We start from the raw sequence: 20513 nt of genomic DNA, 5'->3' as shown, positions 1-20513 counted from the left end.
CCTAGGTGGCTTAGTGGTTGAGCGTCTGCCTTTGGCTCAGGGCGTGGTCCCAGAGTCCTGGGATCAAGTCCCACATCAGGCTCTGCTTGAGGAGCCTGCTTCTCCCTTTGCCTGTGTCTGCCTCTCTCTGTGTGTGTCTCTCATGAACAAATAAATTAAAATCTTAAAAAAAATACTACCAGATTGTTTTGCTCACAGTTTTGTGGCCAGGAATTCAGAGAGTCAAAGCTCATCTGGAAACCTCATTTCTGCTTCATGACACTGGCTAGAATGGCTTATCTGGGACTAGAGGATCTGCTTCCAAGATGGCTCATTCATGGGTGGCAATTTGGTGTTGCCTGTTGACAGGGAGCTTAGCTGAGGTGTTGGTCAGAGTCCTTGGTTATTCTCCATGTAGACCTTTCCGTGGGTTGCTTAGATTTCCCCACAGCATAATAGCTGGGTTCTAAGATTGGGTATTCCAAGAAACAGGAAGTGGAAGCTGCTAGTCTTTAAGGCCTGACTTGATGACTTGTATAGCAGCATTTCATTGTACTCATTGGTCAAAACTTTCTCCTCTCAGACCCATAGTCCCCAGGTATCTAGATTAGAGATGGTCACAAATGCTCTGCCTTTCTTCCCACAGAGGTGGCTCTATGATGCTTTCCCTTGAATCTTGGTGGACTCATTCTTTACCTGTACCTTCTTTGTGCTCCCTTCATTCTCCCTGTTGGCACCCTTCTCTTTAGGTCATGGCTTGTTCTCAGGGTGGCCTTCTGAGCTCAGAGGTGGTCATATTCTAAAGATCCTGGCTTACTTCCACAGAGCTCGTTCTAGCTTACAAATGATTTCCATATAATTTTCATAATGCCCCACCAAGCCAAGTTGCTAGTCTGACCATAAGAAAAAGAAGAATGGCAGTTTTGGAAGTACAGTCCTTGTCCAGCTTTACGTTTGATCTTCTGAATATCCAAACCCTGTAGTGGTTACCCTTGTTCCAGTGGTCATTGGAATGTTTTACATAGATTAGTTTTGACGAGAGGTGCCTTGAATCAATACAGTGAGCTGAGTATTTTCTTTTCTGTATCTGGCAGAGAAATATTTAACAGGCTTATTCACCAGGGGAGTAAAGAGATTTTACTGGGAAAACAGGATTTTATCTGAGCACATTTATCTGTAGAGAGCAGACCATTTAGTAGCTGAGCAGCCTGTTGAAAAACAGATGAAAATGTGTGACTCTTCGTTCCAGATAATCTTACCATCAGGGTTGTGTGGGATGGAAAATCAGATCAGAAACCCTGACTTCATCTCTGGAGTTTTGATTTCCCTATATGTGAAACAGGATTGATAAATCTTTATATAAAAAAAGTTGTTTTCTTTTTTCTCATTATAATAATGATATATAGATGTGTATTGTAGAAAAGGGAGAAAGGAAAATCTCTTGTGGTTCTTACCACTCAGGGTGAACTCTTTTTTTTTTTTTTTTTTTAATTTTTATTTATTTATGATAGTTACAGAGAGAGAGAGAGGCAGAGACACAGGCAGAGAGAGGGAGAAGCAGGCTCCATGCACCGGGAGCCCGATGTGGGATTCGATCCTGGGTCTCCGGGATCACGCCCTGGGCCAAAGGCAGGCGCCAAACCGCTGCGCCACCCAGGGATCCCAGGGTGAACTCTTCTATCACTTTTCTGTGTTCATGTGTCCGTATCACACATAGGCAGACATCTTAGACCTAGAATCATACTGGCCATATATTTTTTTAAATTTTGTAAGCTTTAATTTTGTTCTTGTTATTTATTAACAGTTTATTTATTCATTAACAGTCCGTTTAACATCTGACTCTTGATTGGTGCTCAGGTCATGATATCAGGACTGTGAGATTGAGCCCCACATTGGGCTCTGCTCAGTAGGGAGTCTGCTTCTTTCCCTCTCTCTCTGCCTCACTCCCTGCTGGTCTCTCTGTCTGTCTCTCTCTCAAATAAATAAATCTTTTTTTTTTTTAAGATTTATATATTGGGGCACCTGGGTGGCTCAGTTGGTTGAGTGTCTGACATTTAATTTTGGCTCAGGGGGGAACCCTGGGTGGCGCAGCGGTTTGGCGCCTGCCTTTGGCCCAGGGCGCGATCCTGGAGACCCGGGATCGAATCCCACGTCGGGCTCCCAGTGCATGGAGCCTGCTTCTCCCTCTGCCTGTGTCTCTGCCTCATTCTCTCTCTCTCTCTGTGACTATCACAAATAAATAAAAATTTAAAAAAAAATTAACTTTAATTTTGGCTCAGGTCATGGTCTCTGATCTTGGGATTGAGCCCCATGTCAGAGTCCATGTTTGGCGGGGAGTCTGCTTGGGGATTCTCTCCCTCTGCCCCTCCTCCAGCTTCTGCACATACTTTCTCTCAGATAAATAAGTAAAAAAAAAAACAAAAACAAAATTTATCTGAGAGAGCAGGGGTGGGGAGAGGCAGAGGGAGAGGCAGAGGGAGAGGGAGAAGATCTCAAGCAGACTCCCCACTAAGCTCAGAGCTGATGCAGGGCTCGATCCCATGATCCTGAGATCATTACCTGACCTGAAATCAGGAGTTGGAGGCTTAAGCAACTGAGCCACCCAGGTGCTCCCATCCTGGACATATTTTAAACCTACTTTTTTTTTTTTAAAGGTTTATTTATATATTTTAGAGAGAGCATGTGCAGGGGCAGAGGGAAAGGGAGAGAGAACCCCAAGCAGATTCCTCACTGATGGCAGAGCCTGACACCAGGCTCGATCTCATGACCTTGAGATCATAACTGGAAACAAAACCAAGAATCAGATGCTCAACCGACTGGCCACACAGGCAACCCTAAACCTACCTTTTAAAATTAACTATAGCTTGAGTTTTTTCCTCATGGTCATTAAGTATTCTTTGGGAATATAACTTAATGACTTGCCTGATATTCTTATATATGTGAGGGATAGTTCAGATCTTGGTCCCAAGGAGTGTTGTTGAGGTGACTTCAAATGGTATCCATCACTACTACTACCATCATCCAAACTACCACTTACTTGCCTCTTCCCAGGCTCCCTCTCTCTGTTCTTGACTCCTCAGACTTCCACACGGAGGGAAGAGATGTCCTTATCTTGGTAAAGCTGAAATCTGCTAACACCTCCCCTTCTCCCAGTTGTTACTGAGCTGCACTTAGGATCAAGTCCCATGCGATCTGGCCCCTGGACTTTCCTTTCTCCCCTTTCCCTTTGCATGTCATGCCGCAGCCACACTGTCCTCTTTCTTACCCCAGGAACATGCCAAGCTCAGGGTCCACCCTGGCCTCTGACACCCACTTTCTTCTATTGGCCTGGATCCTGTCACCTCTTTCAGGCTCATCTTGAGTCCTTCCCCTACATCCTGATGAAAGGAGCTTTCCCATAAAACCTTATGTTATCTTCTTAGCAAATTTCTATGCTTGAAATTCTTGTTTTCTATTAGTTTTTATGGTTGACTCCCATCACATAGTAGCTCCTCAGATGTTTATGGGCTGGCAGAGGGAATGAGGACCCTTTCAGGATCCCTATAAACCTGCTTTGGATTGTCAAAGCCTATGAGACTAAGCTTGTCCGAGCCTCATGTAGGGTTCCTAGGTGAGGGTTGGTTTTCTAGCCATTTTGGACATGGCTGAGTTGCCTGATAAAGGTTCACAGGCAGAGCATAGCCCTGTCCTGAGATCTGGTGAGATTTGATAGTGTGGTTGTCCTTCTTGCTGTGACTGGTTGTCCTTCTTGCTGTGACTAGTCCAGGGATAAGCATGGGGACTGGTGATGGAATAAGTCAGTGTTTGCAACAGACTAAGCAATAGTCTGTTGAAGGGGTAAGTAAATCTTATTCTAAGTGAGCCACCCTGGCCACCTACCCAAGCCTTGTTTGTACTGTGTGCATTGAACCTGTGTGGTTATGCTGAGTATTTTAGGAGGTTGTAGCAACTCTGGGAGTCACCATAGCAGAGGGTGTGTTGCTTTGCATCAGCCGAATGTACCTATCAGGTAACTTCGACTTCCCAAAGCAAGGGCTTTCCTGTGCTTTATATACCAGGCTGCAAGGAAATAAAAGAAGAGGGGACCCATCTGCCTGGAGGAGGTAGCCCTGAGGTCCTGGACTCTCTGCTCTGCCTCATCCCTGATACCCTTTCATGTCCAGATAGCCCTGTTCTGTTTCAGCTTGGCCAGCACCTGCTGCTTCCCCTTCTCTACTCTAGCACTGCCTGAAGAAATCAATTCGCTGTTATCGACCCCAGCTTAACTCCCAGATGGATTCCCCTGACCTGATGATGCCAGCAGGGGCTGTGGGATGCCTCCAGGCCCAGTGGCTGGCATGGCCTTCTGGAGAGACTTGTGCCTCAGAACTCTGTTCTCTCCTGTGGACTTGGGACACTAAAGCAGGTAGTCCTTGCATGTGTTCCCTTGGACCAGATTGGATACCTGTATGCAAAGCTCACTCCAGATCACCTATCTTTCGCTCTCATAGATGCCTTTGGACCCTAGATCACCATCCCTCCTTGTCAGGATTTGTGGGGATGGGTCCCACAGAAGCCAGCTTGGCCTTTGTTGGCTAGATCAACAGCTTTCCTGAGTTGGCCACAGTGTGAGTTACCCATCTTGACTCTTGCCTTCCTCAGGATTGGCTCTAGTTCTCTGCAGATGTCTCTGCTCTGACTTGAGTAAGCGAGGAGCTGGCTGAGGAAGGTGATTATGTGTCTAGAGATGTTCTTACCCCGTCTTTCTTAGGGTGGTCAGGAGAGACATCATTGCATCTCATGAAATAATTGCCTGCCCCTTCAGATGTCTCATTTTGGTAGAGCCTGCAAGGTTGGCTTTCATTTTTGCTTTCCCTTATCCTCCTTGCCTGGAGACAATGTGGACTTTCCCTCGGCCCAAGATGTCGGCAGACTGGGAGCAGCCCTTACTGGGGCTGTGCTCTCAGCTGCTGGCGTGGGCCCCCAATTGTTCCCCTGAGAACAATGGATACTCTTTTTGGCCAGGAAGGGGAACTCATGAAAGAACCGTTTCTTTGGATGCTTGAGAGCTTTGTGGCAACTCCGCCTGCATGAGATGAACTGCAGTTTCTTCCTGCCTTGAGTGGGTGTTCCCTAGCTCTGAATGAACCCCTTGTGAACACAGCACACCGGGAAATGCGGGTTGGCGAGGGAAGGCATCTTTGGGGGTGGGTTGTAAGAATGACATTTGCCCAGACATATCAACTCAAATACTTACTCAAGTGTAGACTTTACTTCTGTGTTGTTTTTTTTTTTTTTTTTTTTTTAATTTACTGACAAGGGCTGAAAGAATATGATAAAGTAAAAATAGATGATGTTGGGATTGAGGTACTGACTGATTCTGAGAATTTTATTAATGGCTGTAACTTTGCTAAGCTGTCCCTTTGGGAGGAGAAAGATTAATTTTCATTTTTAGATGAGAACAGTTAACATCAGGTAAAATGCTTCATAACTCAGATCTGAAGAGCACTGGCTGGACAGGACAAGTTGTGTTCAGAATGTGATCCTGTGGCCTTGGCCTTTGTGTCAAGAGCCATGTGCTGGTTTGAGTCTTGGATGTCTACTAAAGATTGTCTCATGGGTATGGCTCTGCTTTACCTGGCAAAGTAAAGGCTCTTCATACCCACTTGCACTGTGGTTCCTCACCTTATGTGGGGACAAAGTTTTGGCTCTTTGATCTCAAGCCAGAGGCTTTTCTTGTTGACCTGTGCTATCTCCCTGCAGCCCAGTCAGTCATGTGACTGTCCATGTGCGTCATTTACAGAAGCTGAGCTTGGCCACAGAGTAGATATGTCTTATTGTCATAGTCAAGGGCCCAGATACAGGATCACCCTGATACAAGTTAGCACCATGGGGGTCCCTGAAACTTGACTGGAAGCTCAGACTCCATCAAAAGGACCATTTCCTATCTCCCTATGCAGAGGAGACCACACGGTAGGCCTGCCTAGAGGATGCCTTGATCATCTCATGTCTCAGTGCCTCTAGGGTGTTCTGTTATGGTACCCATCCATAGATGGCTCCAGGTTGACCCATCTTTGAACTTGGCTGAGGAGTGGGGACCTGAAAGGTCAAGAGCCAGTGACCAGCTCTTAGGGATGGCAGGGACTTTACCAGGGAAGGCTGCTAGACCTAAGTCATGGGGTATCCCAGGGCAGCAGTCTATGCCACTTTGAAATGGACCACTAAAGGGCTGTCTGGATGACTCAGTTGGTTAAGTCGCTGACTCTTAATTTTGACACAGGTCATGATCTCAGGGTCATGGGATTGAGCTATGTGTCTGACTCTACACTCAGTGCAGAGTGCTTGTCCCTCTCCCTCTACTCTTCCCCCCTGCTTGCGTGCACTCTCTCTCTCTCAAATGAATAAAATCTTAAAGAAAAGAAAAGAAATAGATTGCAGAGACTCTCTGATATCTGTGGGGGATGCAGGGAAGGTCCTAATCTAAACTCCTGGGACTGCCCTGTCTAGAGATGTTGGTTGGAAGGTGCCACCACTTGGGCCCAAACGACCCTCCCAAGGGTTTGTAATGTGAGGGTATTCTTTCCAGATGGATTTTCTCAATCATACTTTATTTTTATTCTCTAGATCCCTCTTGACTGGCTGTAATCAAGTTCATTCAAGAGACATGGGGTGATAATACTTACCCATCTTTCTGGAGTCTTTGCTTGTGTTTTAACTCCCATAACTCCTGCATAAGTTAAGATATCACCTTGTGAGTTCTCAGTGATAAACCTTAGGGTTTTTTTTTTTTTTTGGTTTCAGAAGCCAATGGTGATAATTAATTAGGTCCTAGTGAGAGTCCAGTTCTTTAGTTTTGTCTTTCAACTATGCCTGTCTGGCACATACTGTGCATAGAAAGTTGCCTTTTTTGTTAATTAAAAAAATTTTTTTTTTATCTTATTTATTTATGAGAGAGACAGAGAGAGAGGCAGAGACACAGGCAGAGGGAGAAGCAGGCTCCATGCAGTGAGCCCAATGTGGGACTCGATCCCGTGACTCCAGGATCATGCCCGGAGCCCAAGGCAGACACTTAACCGCTGAGCCACCCAGACGTCCCTTTTGTTAAGTTTTTAATTTTACTTCCAATATAGTTAATATGCAGTGTTATATTAGTTTCAGATATACAATATAGTGATTCAGCAGTTGTATACATTACTCAGGGTTCATCATGATAAGTGTACTCTTTAATCCTCATTACTTGTTTCACCCATCCTCCCCCACCTCCCTTCTGATAACCATATTCTCTATAGTTAGAAAGTCTATTTCTTGGTTTGTTTCTCTTTTTCTCTTTGTTTTGTTTCTTAAATTCCATGTATGAGTGAGATCATGTGGTATTTGTCTTTCTCTGACTTATTTCACATAGCATAATACTCTCTAGTTTCATCCATGTTGCAAATGGCAAGATTTCCTTTTTTATGGCTGAATAATATTCCATTGTGGATATACATACATATTTATCTCACATCTTCTTTTTTTTTTTTTTTTTTTCTCACATCTTCTTTATCCATTCATCTGGCAATGGACCTTTGGGCTGCTTCCATAATTTGGCTATTATAAATAATGCTGCAAAAGTATAGGGGTGCATGTATCTTTTTGAGTTAGTGTTTTTATATTTTTGGGGTAAATATCCAGTAGTGCAATTACTGGATTGTAGAGTAGTTCTATTTTTAACTTTGTGAGGAATCTCCATACTATTTTCCATAGTGGCTGCACCACTTTGCATTCCCACCAACAGTGTAAGAAGGTTTCTTTTTCTCTACATTCTTGAGAACACTTGTATCTTGTGGTTTTGATAATAGCTCTTCTGATAGGTGTGAGGTGATACCTTACTGTAGTTTTGATTTGCATTTCCCTGATAAGTGATATTAAGTATCTTTTCATGTGTATGTTGGCCATCTGGATGTCATCTTTGGAGAAATGTCTGTTCATATGTTCTGCCCATTTTTAAATTGGATTCTTCATTTTTGGGGTGTTAGGTTGAATAAGTTCTTTTTATATTTTGGATACTAATCCTTTAATGGATATGTCAGTTGCAAATATCTTCTTTGATTCAGTAAGTTGCTTTTTAGTTTTATTGAATGTTTTTTTCGTGGTGTAGAAACTTTGATTATAGTCCCAATAGTTTATTTTTGCTTTTGTTTCCCTTGCCTCAGGAGACATATCTAGAAAAATGTAGCTATGTCCAATGTCTTAAATTACTGCCTGTACTCTCTTCTAGGGTTTTTATGGTTTCGGATCTCACATGTAAACCTTTAATCCATTTTGAGTTTATTTTTGTGTATGGTATAAGAAAGTGGTCTGGTTTCATTCTTTTGCATGTAGCTGTCCAGTTTTCCTAATACCCTTTATTGAAGAGATGGTCTCTTTTTCATTGGACATTCTTTCTTTCTGTGTCAAAGACCATGTAATTATGGGTTTATTTCTGGATTTTCTGGATTTTCTGTTCTGTTCCATTGATTTATATGTCTATTTTTGTGCCAGTACCATACTGCTTTGATTACTACAGCTTTGTGATGTAACTTGAAGAGTGGAACTGTTTTGTTTTTCTTTCTCAAGGTTGCTTTGGCAACCCTTGTGGTTCCTACAAATTTTAGGATTTTTTGTTCTAGTTCTGTGAAAAATGCTGTTGGTATTTTGATAGGAATTGCATTATATCTGTAGATTGCATTTGGTAGTATAGATATTGTAATCATATTTGTTCTTCCAGTCCATGAGCATGAACTGTCTTTCCATTTCTTTGTGTTGTCTTCAGTTTCTTTATCAGTGTTTTATAGTTTTCAGAGTACAAGTCTTTCACCTCTTTGGTTAAGTTTATTCTTAAATATCTTACTATTTTTGGTACAATTGTAAGCAGGATTTTTTTTTTTTAATTTCTCTTTCTGCTGCCTCATTATTAGTATATAGGAATGCAACAGATTTCTGTACATTGATTTTTGTATCCTGATTCATTTATCAGTTCTAGTAGTTTTTTGGTGGAGTCTTTTCTATATATAGTATCATGTCATTTGCAATAGTGAAAATTTTACTTCTTCCTTACCATTTTGGATGCCTTTTCCCCCTCTTTGTTGTCTAATTGTTGTGGCTAGGACTTCTAGTACTTTTGTTGAGTGAAAATGCTGAGAGTGACATCCTTGTCTTGTTCCTCACCTTAGGGGCAAAACTCAGTTTTTCCCCATTGGGTGTGATGTTAGCTGTGGGTTTTTCTTAAATGGCCTTTATTGTGTTGAGGTATGTTCCCTCTAGACCTACTTTGTTGAAGGTTTTTATCATGAATGTATATTGTACTTTGTTGAGTGCTTTTTCTGCATCTGTTGAAATGATCATATGATTTTTATTCTTATTGTTATGACATACCACATTGATTAATTTGCTAATATTGAACCACCTTTGCATCCCAGGAACAAATCCACTTGATCATGGTGAATGATTTTTTTAATGTATTGCTGGATTCAGTTGGCCAATATTTTGTTGAGGATTTTTGCATCTGTGTTCATCAGAGATACTGCCTGTAGTTCTCTTTTTTTTGTGGTGGCTTTATCTGGTTTTGATACTGGAAACTTGCTTTTTGATGAGAGATTAAGTACTGAAAGTTCCTCTGTTCATTTGCTCTTTCCAGACTTAGAAGGATACTGATTTTTTTTTTTTTTTAAGGATACTGATTTGAGGTGAGACATGTTGCTTGTGTTGCATAGTGTTTGTAACAGGTACTATATCTTTATCAAACTGGTGTTTGACATTGTACTTTGTGAGAGAGAGGGCACCAGTGAGGCAGTTGGAGAGAATGCCCCAGAACTGAAGAGGGAGTCAGTTACTAGTTATCTGCTAATATAGGCTAAAGAGTGACAAAAACCTTCACATTTGGCAGTTCCCCAGTCATTGGTCATGGTGATTCATTGTGGAGCTGCCGGTGGGTAGTCTTTGGAGCTCCATATGGGTCTGTCCAAGTTTTGTGGTTTTGATTCTTAGTTTTTAGATGTATTTCATGGATCAAGATTTCTAAAACTGGATGTGGCAGTTGGAAATCTTGTTTTTCCTCAGTGGTGGGCTTGCCTTCTATCTCAGAAGCATGTCCTCTCTGAGGGTTGCTGAAATTGGAAAGATTTCTGGCTCTATGTGAGCCTGTGAGGTAGAGCCTGTGATCTTCTTAAATCAACCTTCTTCCTGCAGTTTCTGTCTCCTACAGGTGTTCCCACCAACAGCCTGAAGGCTTCTTTCCATGGTGGTGGCTTTATAAGGTCGGCATGCCTTGCCTCCCCCAATTCCAAGGCAATATTGGTATTTGGTGATGGAGGGCTGAGTGATCTGAAACCCTGGAGGAGTTCCATGGCCTGGACTAGCCTGTCACCCAAACACATGTGCTGGTACTGATGAGCACTTAACACAGAGCAGCCATTAAGTGTTAGTTGTAGGTAGTACAGCTAGGGCAGAAATCTTTATCTGAACAAACCCAGAGATCCAAGAATAGTCTGAATCTCTTGTGCAAACATGCCAGGATAGAGCACATCTGTTTGAGACTAAAGAGGTGAATGCTGTTTGGGTTGTCCTTGCAGCAAGTTCCTCCCCCAGGCTCCTCGGTTTTCATCCATTCCTGGAAGACAGGTTGGCAAGGAAGTCTCTGAGGGTCCCAGGGCCTTGTTCCCCTGGGAGTCCTGGTTTTCCCTTCCTGTGGCCTCCCCACTTCCCTTTGATGTTTTGAGCTTCTGCTTTCGGGGATGACCAGGGAGGCAAGGCTCCGCAGCATGTGCTGGGTCCAAGGCCAGAAGGAAGACTGGGGAATGGACCCTGGACCTGTTGCTGCAGTAGCCTCACAATGCATATTGGGTCCTCTCTCACCCCAGGAGTGGGCAGGGAACCCGCAACCACAGAAAATCCAGCATGTGCCTGGCCCTGTGATTGTACAAGGATGGCATCATTTTCCCTTTTTTTACAGATGAGAAAACAGGGCTAAGGTTGGGTCAAGCCCCAGTCTGTCTGGAACCAGGATTCAGCCAAGGACTACTGGAGATGAGGCTTCCTGTCAGGTTGGCTGTTGTTATAGGGAAGAGTCCTGGCTTGCTATGGGGGCAGCATCTCTCTGGAGGAACTTTTATATCCTGCTTTGCCCTTAGGCCCCGAGGGGAAAAGTGTTCTAGAGCCTGAAAGGTTTGAAGGCCTGGGAAGATGTGTCAAGTTCCCATGAGCTGAAGGGCTCCTGCTTTTACAGGGTAGAGCAGGTGTTACATTCCAGAGCATTCCCTCAACTGAGTGCCCTCGGAAGGGTGGGGCTGTTGGTGGAATCCTTCAGGGACTGTAGACACTGGCAGCCCTTTAGGCATGTTCAGGCTTCCCCGTCCAGGGGCTTTCCCCAAATGGCCTTGAAAATGCAGAGGTACCAGTTTGCTAGTGACTTGGCTAGGTTCTTTGTAAAGCTTGTATTTGTTTTGCTTCTTGTGGCCATTTATTACAGTGAATCACTGTCACTTAAAGTGCTGCCTAGGCCTAACATTCCCAGTACCAGGATGCTCAGAGATGCATGGATTTTAGAACTTTCAGGTTGATACCTTTCATTCCTATCTGAGGAGTACCCAAGACTTTGGGGACTGTCTGCTTCAGGTTTCTAGATCCAGGTCGGACACCTGTCCTGTGGCCAGGGCATGGCCAATGCTCCAGGATCCTGAGGAGCCAGAGTCTGCAGAATGGAAGGCAGAAGTGTAGGTTGGAGAGGCAGTTACATGTTATTAACAAGTAATGATGTTACTTGGCATAGTTTAAATAAGTGTATGTCTTCCGAGGGTGGCCATGTGGGAACCTTGGCCAAAGAGGGCTTAGGCTTATTCCTTTTTTTTTTTTTTTAATCTTTTTTTTTTTAATTTTTATTTTATTATTTATGATAGTCACAGAGAGAGAGAGGCAGAGACACAGGCAGAGGGAGAAACAGGCTCCATGCACCAGGGAGCCTGATGTGGGATTCGATCCTGGGTCTCCAGGATCGCGCCCTGGGCCAAAGGCAGGCGCCAAACCGCTGCGCCACCCAGGGATCCCTTAGGCTTATTCCTTAGGAAATGTCTGGCAGCAGAGCTATGGCTGTTGGGGTCAGCAGAATAGGAATTGGAATTCCCCAGCCAGGTGGGGAAGCTTGAGGGGGCGGGGCCCTTCTCTGTTTTCTCTGTTGTAAAGTGCCCTTGTGTAGCTGGTGAGAGACTTAGAAAAGCACTGGGACTACTTACTCATATGTGCTGACAGAATCCATAGGGGTGGGCACAGGCATAGCTGCCTGGCTACTCAGGAATGTCCCATGGGCCTGGCCAGCCAATTGGCACCCACTTCCAGAGCCTGTCCTGGTCTCTCTCCCAGCTCTGGTTTTCTCTATAGGTGGCTTCCCTTTGGATGGCTTCACCTTGAGCTTTCTGTTCTAGGCCTTCCCTCTACTAGGTGTACTGTCATCCCAGTGGTGGCCATTGGGATAGAGTGCAGTTAGGAAGCATACTTGGGTGGCTGGAAAGCTCACTACACCCTGGCTCACCTACTCAGTGCCTCTCAGGACCCCAAGTCATGCCCCACCATATGGGAACATCTCATTGTTCCCTGACTACTCCATATGGGCCTTACAGCTTTGCTTCCTATTTTTTGCAAAATAATAGCAGTTAGCCTTTGCTTTACATGTTTATATGTGGATGTGACAGTTTTCATATTTAACATAACTAAAACAATTTAAGGCATTATAAGTATTATTTTTGTAGCTAAAAAGGTTTTTTTTTTTTAAGATTATTTATTTATTCATGAGAGACAGAGAGCGAGGCAGAGACACAGGCAGAGGGAGAAGCAGGCTTCATGCAGGGAGCCCAACGTGGGACCCAATTGCAGGTCCCCAGGATCAGGCCCTGGGCCAAAGGCAGCGCTAAACGCTCAGCCACCCGGGCTGCCTGCTAAAAAAGATTTTAAAGGAAAAATATGTTTATTGTTTTTCACGGATTTGAAGACACCCATGTTTACAGATATTTTACCTTTTTTTTTTTTTTTTTTTTTTTTTTTTTTTTTTTTTTTAAGATTTTACTTATTTGGGGATTGCTGGGAGGCGCAGCGGTTTGGCGCCTGCCTTTGGCCCAGGGCTCGATCCTGGAGACCCGGGATTGAATCCCACGTCGGGCTCCCGGTGCATGGAGCCTGCTTCTCCCTCTGCCTATGTCTCTGCCTCTCTCTCTCTCTCTCTCTCTGTGTGTGTGTGACTATCATAAGTAAATAAAAATTAAAAAAAAAAAAAGATTTTACTTATTTGACAGAGAACGAGAAAGCGTGAGCAGCAGGGAGGGGCAGAGGGAGAGAGAGAAGCAGGCTCCCCTGAGCAGGGAGCCTTGATGTGGGGCTCGATCCCAGGACCCTAGGATCACAACCTGAGCCAAAGGCAGACACTTAACTGACTGAGCCACCCAGGTGCTCCTATTTTACCACTTCTGATGTGGGCTGTGTTTGCAGTGGATGGTGAATGACAGAAAGGGGGATTCTTAGTGGTGCCTTAAGGGGACAGTGGTGCACCTCAAGTTGCTGTGATGTCACAAAAGAAATGTTATTCACAGATCCTTGGTAATCTCAGTGGCTCAGAAGCAGTAAAGGATAGTGCCAATAATAGTTACTTCTAATAATGTCTGATGTCTTCTTATGGGTTTTTGCTGGAGGCAGGAAACCTGCTTATAGGGGGGTGAATATCCAGTCTCTGGTAAGATTGATAGAATGACATGGCCTGGACACCAGGTCCTGACTGGGAAGATTAGGTAGGAGCTCACAGTCTCCTTCCCAGTCAGGTTTCTGGCTTTTGGCAAGAATCCTGAGAAAGTGGAGCCCCTAGGGAGCCCAGCAGGCATGGCTCTGGCCTTCCTGCTGCGGGAAGAGAAGCATTTTGGTATCTTTCTGCTGACAAGTAGTGGCCATGAAGGGCAATCCCTGGGTTGAAGCTGGCAGTAAGATATGCCAGATGTTGGACTCTGGGGGACAGAATGGTGGAGCTGAGGGCCTTTCATTAGACCAGAGAGAAGGTGCCACCTTTCTTGCTTTGGGGGCAAGAATAGGTATTTCCCAAAGGTGAGAGTAGTCCTAGATAGGGCCCTGGGCAAGAGGCACAAATCTTGTTTCCTTCTTGTCAGCTGATGATAGAAGTTTCTCTGCATACCTTGATTATTACCAGTCATGTTCCTGTGGAAAAGGACTTTTACTCTTAAAATAGGAGCACCTGGGAAGTGCTTTTGGGTGGAATGAGGGGGTAAGCTCCTCAGGCCTGTTTCTGTGTTTGGGCTCTGTAAGGGCAGAGCTTCAAACTTCATTGACTAAAGAACTCTCCCTTTAGAGACCAGAGCTTCTGGGAATCTTTGATAAACACTCTTCTAGAGTAGTTTCCAGTACCCCACCCAGGTGTTGCAATTTTTCCTGAGGTTTGAAAAGCAGGGTTAATGAAGACGTTAGATAATGTCTAGCCATGTTTGCTACCCAAATGTGTCCCACTATACTTGAATATATGTTCCACTGATGTGGTAGTTGTAAAGTGAGGCACCTGAGGACATTGAATTGTCCTTTACACCCAAGGTCATATACATTTGAGTCTTATGCCCTTCCCTTATGTCAGGAAGGGCATATGACTCAAACACAATGGTGTCTTCAGAGGGCAAGGAGAAGTCTGAGACAAGGTTGGAAAGGAGTGTTGAGGGGTGAGACCCTTGGACCTGATTCTTTTTTTTTTTTTAAAGCTCTTAAGTTTCTTTTTTTTTTTTTAATTTTTTAAAAAATTTATTTATGATAGTCACAGAGAGAGAGGGAGAGAGAGAGAGGCAGAGACACAGGCAGAGGGAGAAGCAGGCTCCATGCACCAGGAGCCCGACGTGGGATTTGATCCCAGGTTCCAGGATTGCGCCCTGGGCCAAAGGCAGGCGCCAAACCGCTGCGCCACCCAGGGATCCCTTGGACCTGATTCTGCAGGCCAAGTGGGCGACTAGGTGACAGGACGTTTCAGTGTTACAAAAACTCTCCATGTTCTTGAGCTCCATGGCATCAGTTCTCCAGGATGAGACGTGTATTTGAGTACCACCACTGCTGTCTCCTCATAGTGTGGCCTTGAGCAAGTCATTTGCCTTCCAAACTAGACTGTCTGGCAGCCTTAGTCTTTCGTGACCAATGAATGAGATCTCCAGGAAAGGATCTGGTTCCCCCAACAGAAATTCTGAATTACACAATTCCTGTCACACAATTCAGGCTAGGCCAGGGATGAGCTGTTGTGATCATTGTCAGGTTATGCATTGACAGTGCCACTTAACTCATGCTGGTGTCTCTTTTAGGTGTCAGCAGTGGGGAAAGAGGTCTTGCCATCCTGGCTGCACTGGGACCCACAGAGCCACACCCTGGAGGGTCTCCCTCTTGACACCGATAAGGGTGTTCATTACATTTCAGTGAGCGCCACACGGCTGGGGGCCAATGGGAGCCATGTCCCCCAGACCTCCAGTGTGTTCTCTATCGAGGTCTACCCTGAAGACCACAGTGAGCCACAGTCTGTGCGGGCGGCATCCCCAGACCCTGCTGAGGTAGTGTCCTCTGCCTGCGCTGCTGATGAGCCTGTGACTGTCCTAACAGTCATTCTGGATGCTGACCTCACCAAGATGACCCCAAAGCAAAGGATCGACCTCCTGCACAGAATGCGGAGCTTCTCAGAAGTGGAGCTTCACAACATGAAGTTGGTGCCAGTGGTGAATAATAGACTATTTGACATGTCAGCCTTCATGGCTGGCCCAGGAAATGCGAAAAAGGTGGTAGAGAATGGGGCCCTGCTCTCTTGGAAGCTGGGCTGCTCCCTGAACCAGAACAATGTGCCTGATATTCATGGTGTGGAGGCCCCTGCCAGGGAGGGCGCTATGTCTGCCCAGCTTGGCTACCCTGTGGTGGGTTGGCATATTGCCAACAAGAAACCCCCTATCCCAAAACGCATCCGGAGGCAGATCCATGCCACGCCCACACCTGTCACTGCCATTGGGCCTCCAACCACAGCCATCCAGGAGCCACCGTCCAGGATTGTGCCTACCCCCACATCTCCAGCCATTGCTCCTCCAACAGAGACAATGGCTCCTCCAGTCAGAGATCCTGTTCCTGGAAAGCCCACAGTCACCATTCGGACTCGAGGTGCCATTATTCAGACCCCAACTCTAGGCCCAATCCAGCCCACTCGGGTGTCAGAAGCTGGCACCACAGTTCCCGGCCAGATCCGTCCAACGATGACCATTCCTGGCTATGTGGAGCCCACGGCAGTCGCCACCCCTCCCACGACTACCACCAAGAAGCCACGAGTATCCACACCAAAACCAGCCACGCCTTCTACTGACTCTTCAACCACCACAACTCGAAGGCCGACCAAAAAGCCACGGACACCCCGACCGGTGCCGCGGGTCACCACCAAAGCTCCCATCACCAGGTTGGAAACTGCCTCCCCGCCGACTCGCATCCGCACCACCACAAGTGGGGTTCCCCGTGGAGGAGAACCGAACCAGCGGCCAGAACTGAAGAACCACATCGACAGGGTGGATGCCTGGGTTGGCACCTACTTTGAGGTGAAGATCCCATCAGATACCTTCTATGACCACGAGGACACCACCACTGATAAGCTAAAGCTGACCCTGAAGCTTCGGGAGCAACAGCTGGTAGGTGAGAAGTCTTGGGTACAGTTCAACAGCAACAGCCAACTTATGTATGGCCTGCCTGACAGCAGCCACGTGGGCAAGCATGAGTACTTTATGCACGCCACTGACAAGGGGGGCCTGTCAGCTGTGGACGCCTTTGAGATCCATGTCCACAAGCGCCCTCAAGGAGACAGGGCTCCTGCACGGTTCAAGGCCAAGTTTATGGGGGACCCAGTGCCAGTGGTGAATGACATCCACAAGAAGATCTCCCTGGTGAAGAAGCTAGCTTTCGCCTTCGGAGACCGCAACTGCAGCACCATCACTCTACAGAATATCACCCGGGGTTCCATCCTAGTGGAGTGGACTAACAACACACTGCCCCTGGAGCCCTGCCCCAAGGAGCAGATCATGGCCCTGAGCCAGAGAATCGCCGAGGACAATGGAAAACCGCGGGCTGCCTTCTCCAATGCCTTGGAGCCAGACTTCCAGGCCTCGAGCATTGCTGTGACGGGCTCAGGCAGCTGCCGGCACCTCCAGTTTATCCCTGTAGCACCCCCCAGGAGGGTGCCTTCAGAGGTACCATCTACAGATGTGCCGGATAGAGACCCCGAGAAGAGCAGTGAGGATGATGTTTATCTGCACACAGTCATTCCGGCCGTAGTAGTTGCGGCCATCCTGCTCATCGCCGGCATCATTGCCATGATCTGCTATCGAAAGAAGCGGAAGGGCAAGCTAACACTGGAGGACCAGGCCACTTTCATCAAGAAGGGAGTGCCTATCATCTTTGCAGATGAGCTGGATGACTCCAAGCCGCCCCCCGTCCTCCAGTATGCCCCTCATCCTACAGGAGGAGAAAGCCCCTCTCCCCCCTCCTGAGTACCCCAACCAGAGCGTGCCCGAGACCACTCCTCTGAACCAGGACACCGTGGGAGAGTACACACCCCTGCGGGAGGAGGATCCCAATGCACCTCCTTACCAGCCCCCCCCACCCTTTACGGCCCCCATGGAGGGCAAGGGCTCCCGTCCCAAGAACATGACCCCGTACCGGTCGCCCCCTCCCTACGTGCCCCCTTAACCCACAAGCGCCTGGGTGGAGGCAGGGGTAGGGCAGGGCCCTGGAGACAACATGGTGTTGTCTGTGGAGACCGGTGGCCTGCAGACCATCCGCCCACCGGGAGCCGACACCTGACCTAGCACACACTGACAGACGCGAGGCCTGGACAAGCCCGCCCTCTGGTCCTCCAAAACCCCAAAGCAGCTGGAGAGACTTTGGGGACATTTTTACTTTTATTTTTTGCCTAACAGCTTTTTGTTTGTTCATAGAAAATTCTTTGCTGCGGTTTTGATGGCTGGCTCTGAAAGCACTGTTTGGAGTAGAGGTAGATGGAGGGAGTGAGGAGCCGTGAATGAACTCGCAGGCAGTGCTGGGTGGCCTCCCGGCTCTCTGCGTTTTGCCTTTAACACTAACTGTACTGTTTTTTCTATTCACGTGTGTCTAGCTGCAGGATGTAACATGGAAAACAGTAGCTAAAGATTAAATTCAAAGGACTTTCAGAAGTTAAGGTTAAGTTTTTACATTTAATCTGCTGTTTACCTAAACTTGTATGTATAATTTTTGGGTGGGTATGGGAAATTGCTTTGCTAAAAATAAGCTCCCAGGGTGTTTCAAACTTAGAGAAGACCAAGGGACAGTATTTTTTATCAAAGGAATCCTATTTTTTCACACTCTGTAAACTTGGTTGCTCTGATATCCCAGAGCCTGACTGGGGGCCTCCCGGCCCTGGCTCTGGGGCCAGGGTCCTGGTGCTGGGCTTGCTCTCCCACCATTGCCAGGGGCTAGAAGCTGGGGGAGCCTCTTGGCCATGGACACCCCACCCCCACCCCACACACGCTAGTGGCCCACCACCAAGGGGTCTTCATTTCCATGGAAAAGGGACTCCCAAGAGGCAGTGGTGGCCGTGGCCCCCAACCTAGGTGCTCCAGGGTGGGCTAGCTGCTCGTGGGGGTGACTGGGGAGGTCGAGGGACTCGACCACATCAACGTATTTTCTTTTACCCTTCTTCTGTGTGGTGTCCCCCCCCTCCTGAAAGGAATATCATGGTTTTTGAAACACTCAGTGGGGGACATTTTGGTGAAGATGCAATATTTTTATGTCATGTGATGCTCTTTCCTCACTTGACCTTGGCCGCTTTGTCCCAACAGTCCACAGCCCCACCCCAACCCACCCCACCCCTCTTCTCTGGCACTGCAGTCCCAGGCCTTGGGCTGGGAAAGGTCTGGTGGCGGGGGAGGAGTGCCAGCAATAGTTCATAGTAAAAATCTGTGGGCTCTCAAAGCTAATTTTTTACTAAAGTTTTTATACAGCCTCAAATTGTTTTATTAAAAAAAAGATTAAAAAATGGTGATGCTTACAGCAGTTTGTACAAGCTCTTAGTGTTGATTCCATGGAACTGACGGCTTTGCTCATTTTGACCCCCCCCCCCCCCGCCTTCTTTTCGTAACGGTTTAAATTCTGGAATTACACTGGGCTTCTTTTGCCTTTTTTAGCAGAACGTCCGTCCGTCCATCTGCATCTCTGTCCCGTGACTCAGGGGTGCCCACTCTGCTTTGATTCTCCTCCTTTGGAAGAAACCATTTTGAGCATGACTTTTCTTGATGTCTAAGAGTTATTTTGGGTACCTTTTAGGGAGGAATGCCTTTTGCAATAATGTATCCCTTCCGTGATGGAGGGCTGGTGGGTGGACCCAGGCTCCCTTTGCACACCGAGCAGCCACTTCTAAGCCATATCGACTGTTCCGCAGAGGATTTGCATGTGTTGCCTCAGGAGGGGAGGGCTGATCAGAGGGGAGGGGGGTCTCCAGCCTGCCCTTCTCAGGAGGCTATTCCCCCTGCGCCTTTTCCCAGAGGGCCCAGCCTCTCTCCCCTGCCCAGTCCTTGGTCAGGTACTCAAGCGAGCAGTGCCCCTGTTTGGGGAGCCTGTGGATGAGGGCTCAGTGGACCTCTGGTGACTGGGTCTCTTGCCTCCCAGCCCTGATCTGAGCCAGAGTGTCCCCATTGCCCCAGAGTCAGGAGCACAAATGAGGTCTGACCTGGTGAGATTATTTTTGATGACCTTGTCAAAAAATAAACAATTCCAGTGTTCCAGGTGAGGGTTTTGAAAGGCCTTCCAAACAGCTCTGTTGCCCCTAGCAACCCCACCATCGGGCACTGCCACACAGAGACATGGCTGGCCCAGAATGGCCTGTTGCCATAGCAACTGGAGGCGATGGGGCAGTGAACAGAATAACAACAGCAACAATGCCCTTGCAGGCAGCCTCCTCCCCTGAGCGCCGGGCTAGCAATGGCCGTTGGACTCTGTGAGACAGAGCCAATCTCACGTTCAAGTGTTCACCAACCACTGACATGTTTTTATTTCCTTCTATATGATTTTAAGATGTGTTTTCAGCATTCTGTATAGAAACATATCAAACTAAATAAAAGCAGTGTCTTTATTACAATGCCATTGCCTCCAAGCATCTATTTCCCTGGCCCCTACAATGTTCTAGGATATGAATAGGGTACGGGTCTAGTGTCCATGTGACAGAGGGAAGAGGGGACCCAGCCAGACCCATTTCAGAGGGCTAAGAGCTGGCCTTCAAGCAGCTTACCTAACAGCCTCCATGCCCTACCATTTTTGTGCCCCTGAGAGGGGTAGGTGTGTGCTCCAGATGCTCTGCCAACACACAAACTCCCCTTTGCTGTTCTTCTGTATGAGCTGGCAGAAAAATCTTGAGTTTCCTCATCTGGGAGGATGGTGGGAAAGGTCCTCCTGCCATAGGCTGTCTGCCCCAGAGTGAGTAAGCCCCTGCCTATTCACCCCTGCTTCTTCCCCCACTATCTTGTGATCTT

The 20513-nt window shown here is 46.9% G+C and overlaps 1 protein-coding gene across 1 annotated transcript in view; it reads left to right on the top strand.

The window, feature by feature from the left end:
• DAG1 (dystroglycan 1) overlaps positions 1-19753 on the top strand; it is a 70304-nt gene extending 50551 nt beyond the window's left edge. The window contains 2 exon segments of the mRNA NM_001033992.1: positions 15297-17443; positions 17445-19753. Coding sequence (NP_001029164.1) covers positions 15297-17443; positions 17445-17700 — 2403 coding nt within the window. The 3' untranslated portion in view covers positions 17701-19753.
• Positions 19754-20513: the final 760 nt, after the last annotated feature.

The sequence above is a fragment of the Canis lupus genome, chromosome 20 (genome assembly GCF_011100685.1).
Source record: "Canis lupus familiaris isolate Mischka breed German Shepherd chromosome 20, alternate assembly UU_Cfam_GSD_1.0, whole genome shotgun sequence".
NCBI lineage: Eukaryota > Metazoa > Chordata > Mammalia > Carnivora > Canidae > Canis > Canis lupus.
The sequence above is the reverse complement of the archived record's forward strand: the minus strand, read 5'-3'. Positions and strand labels throughout refer to the sequence as shown.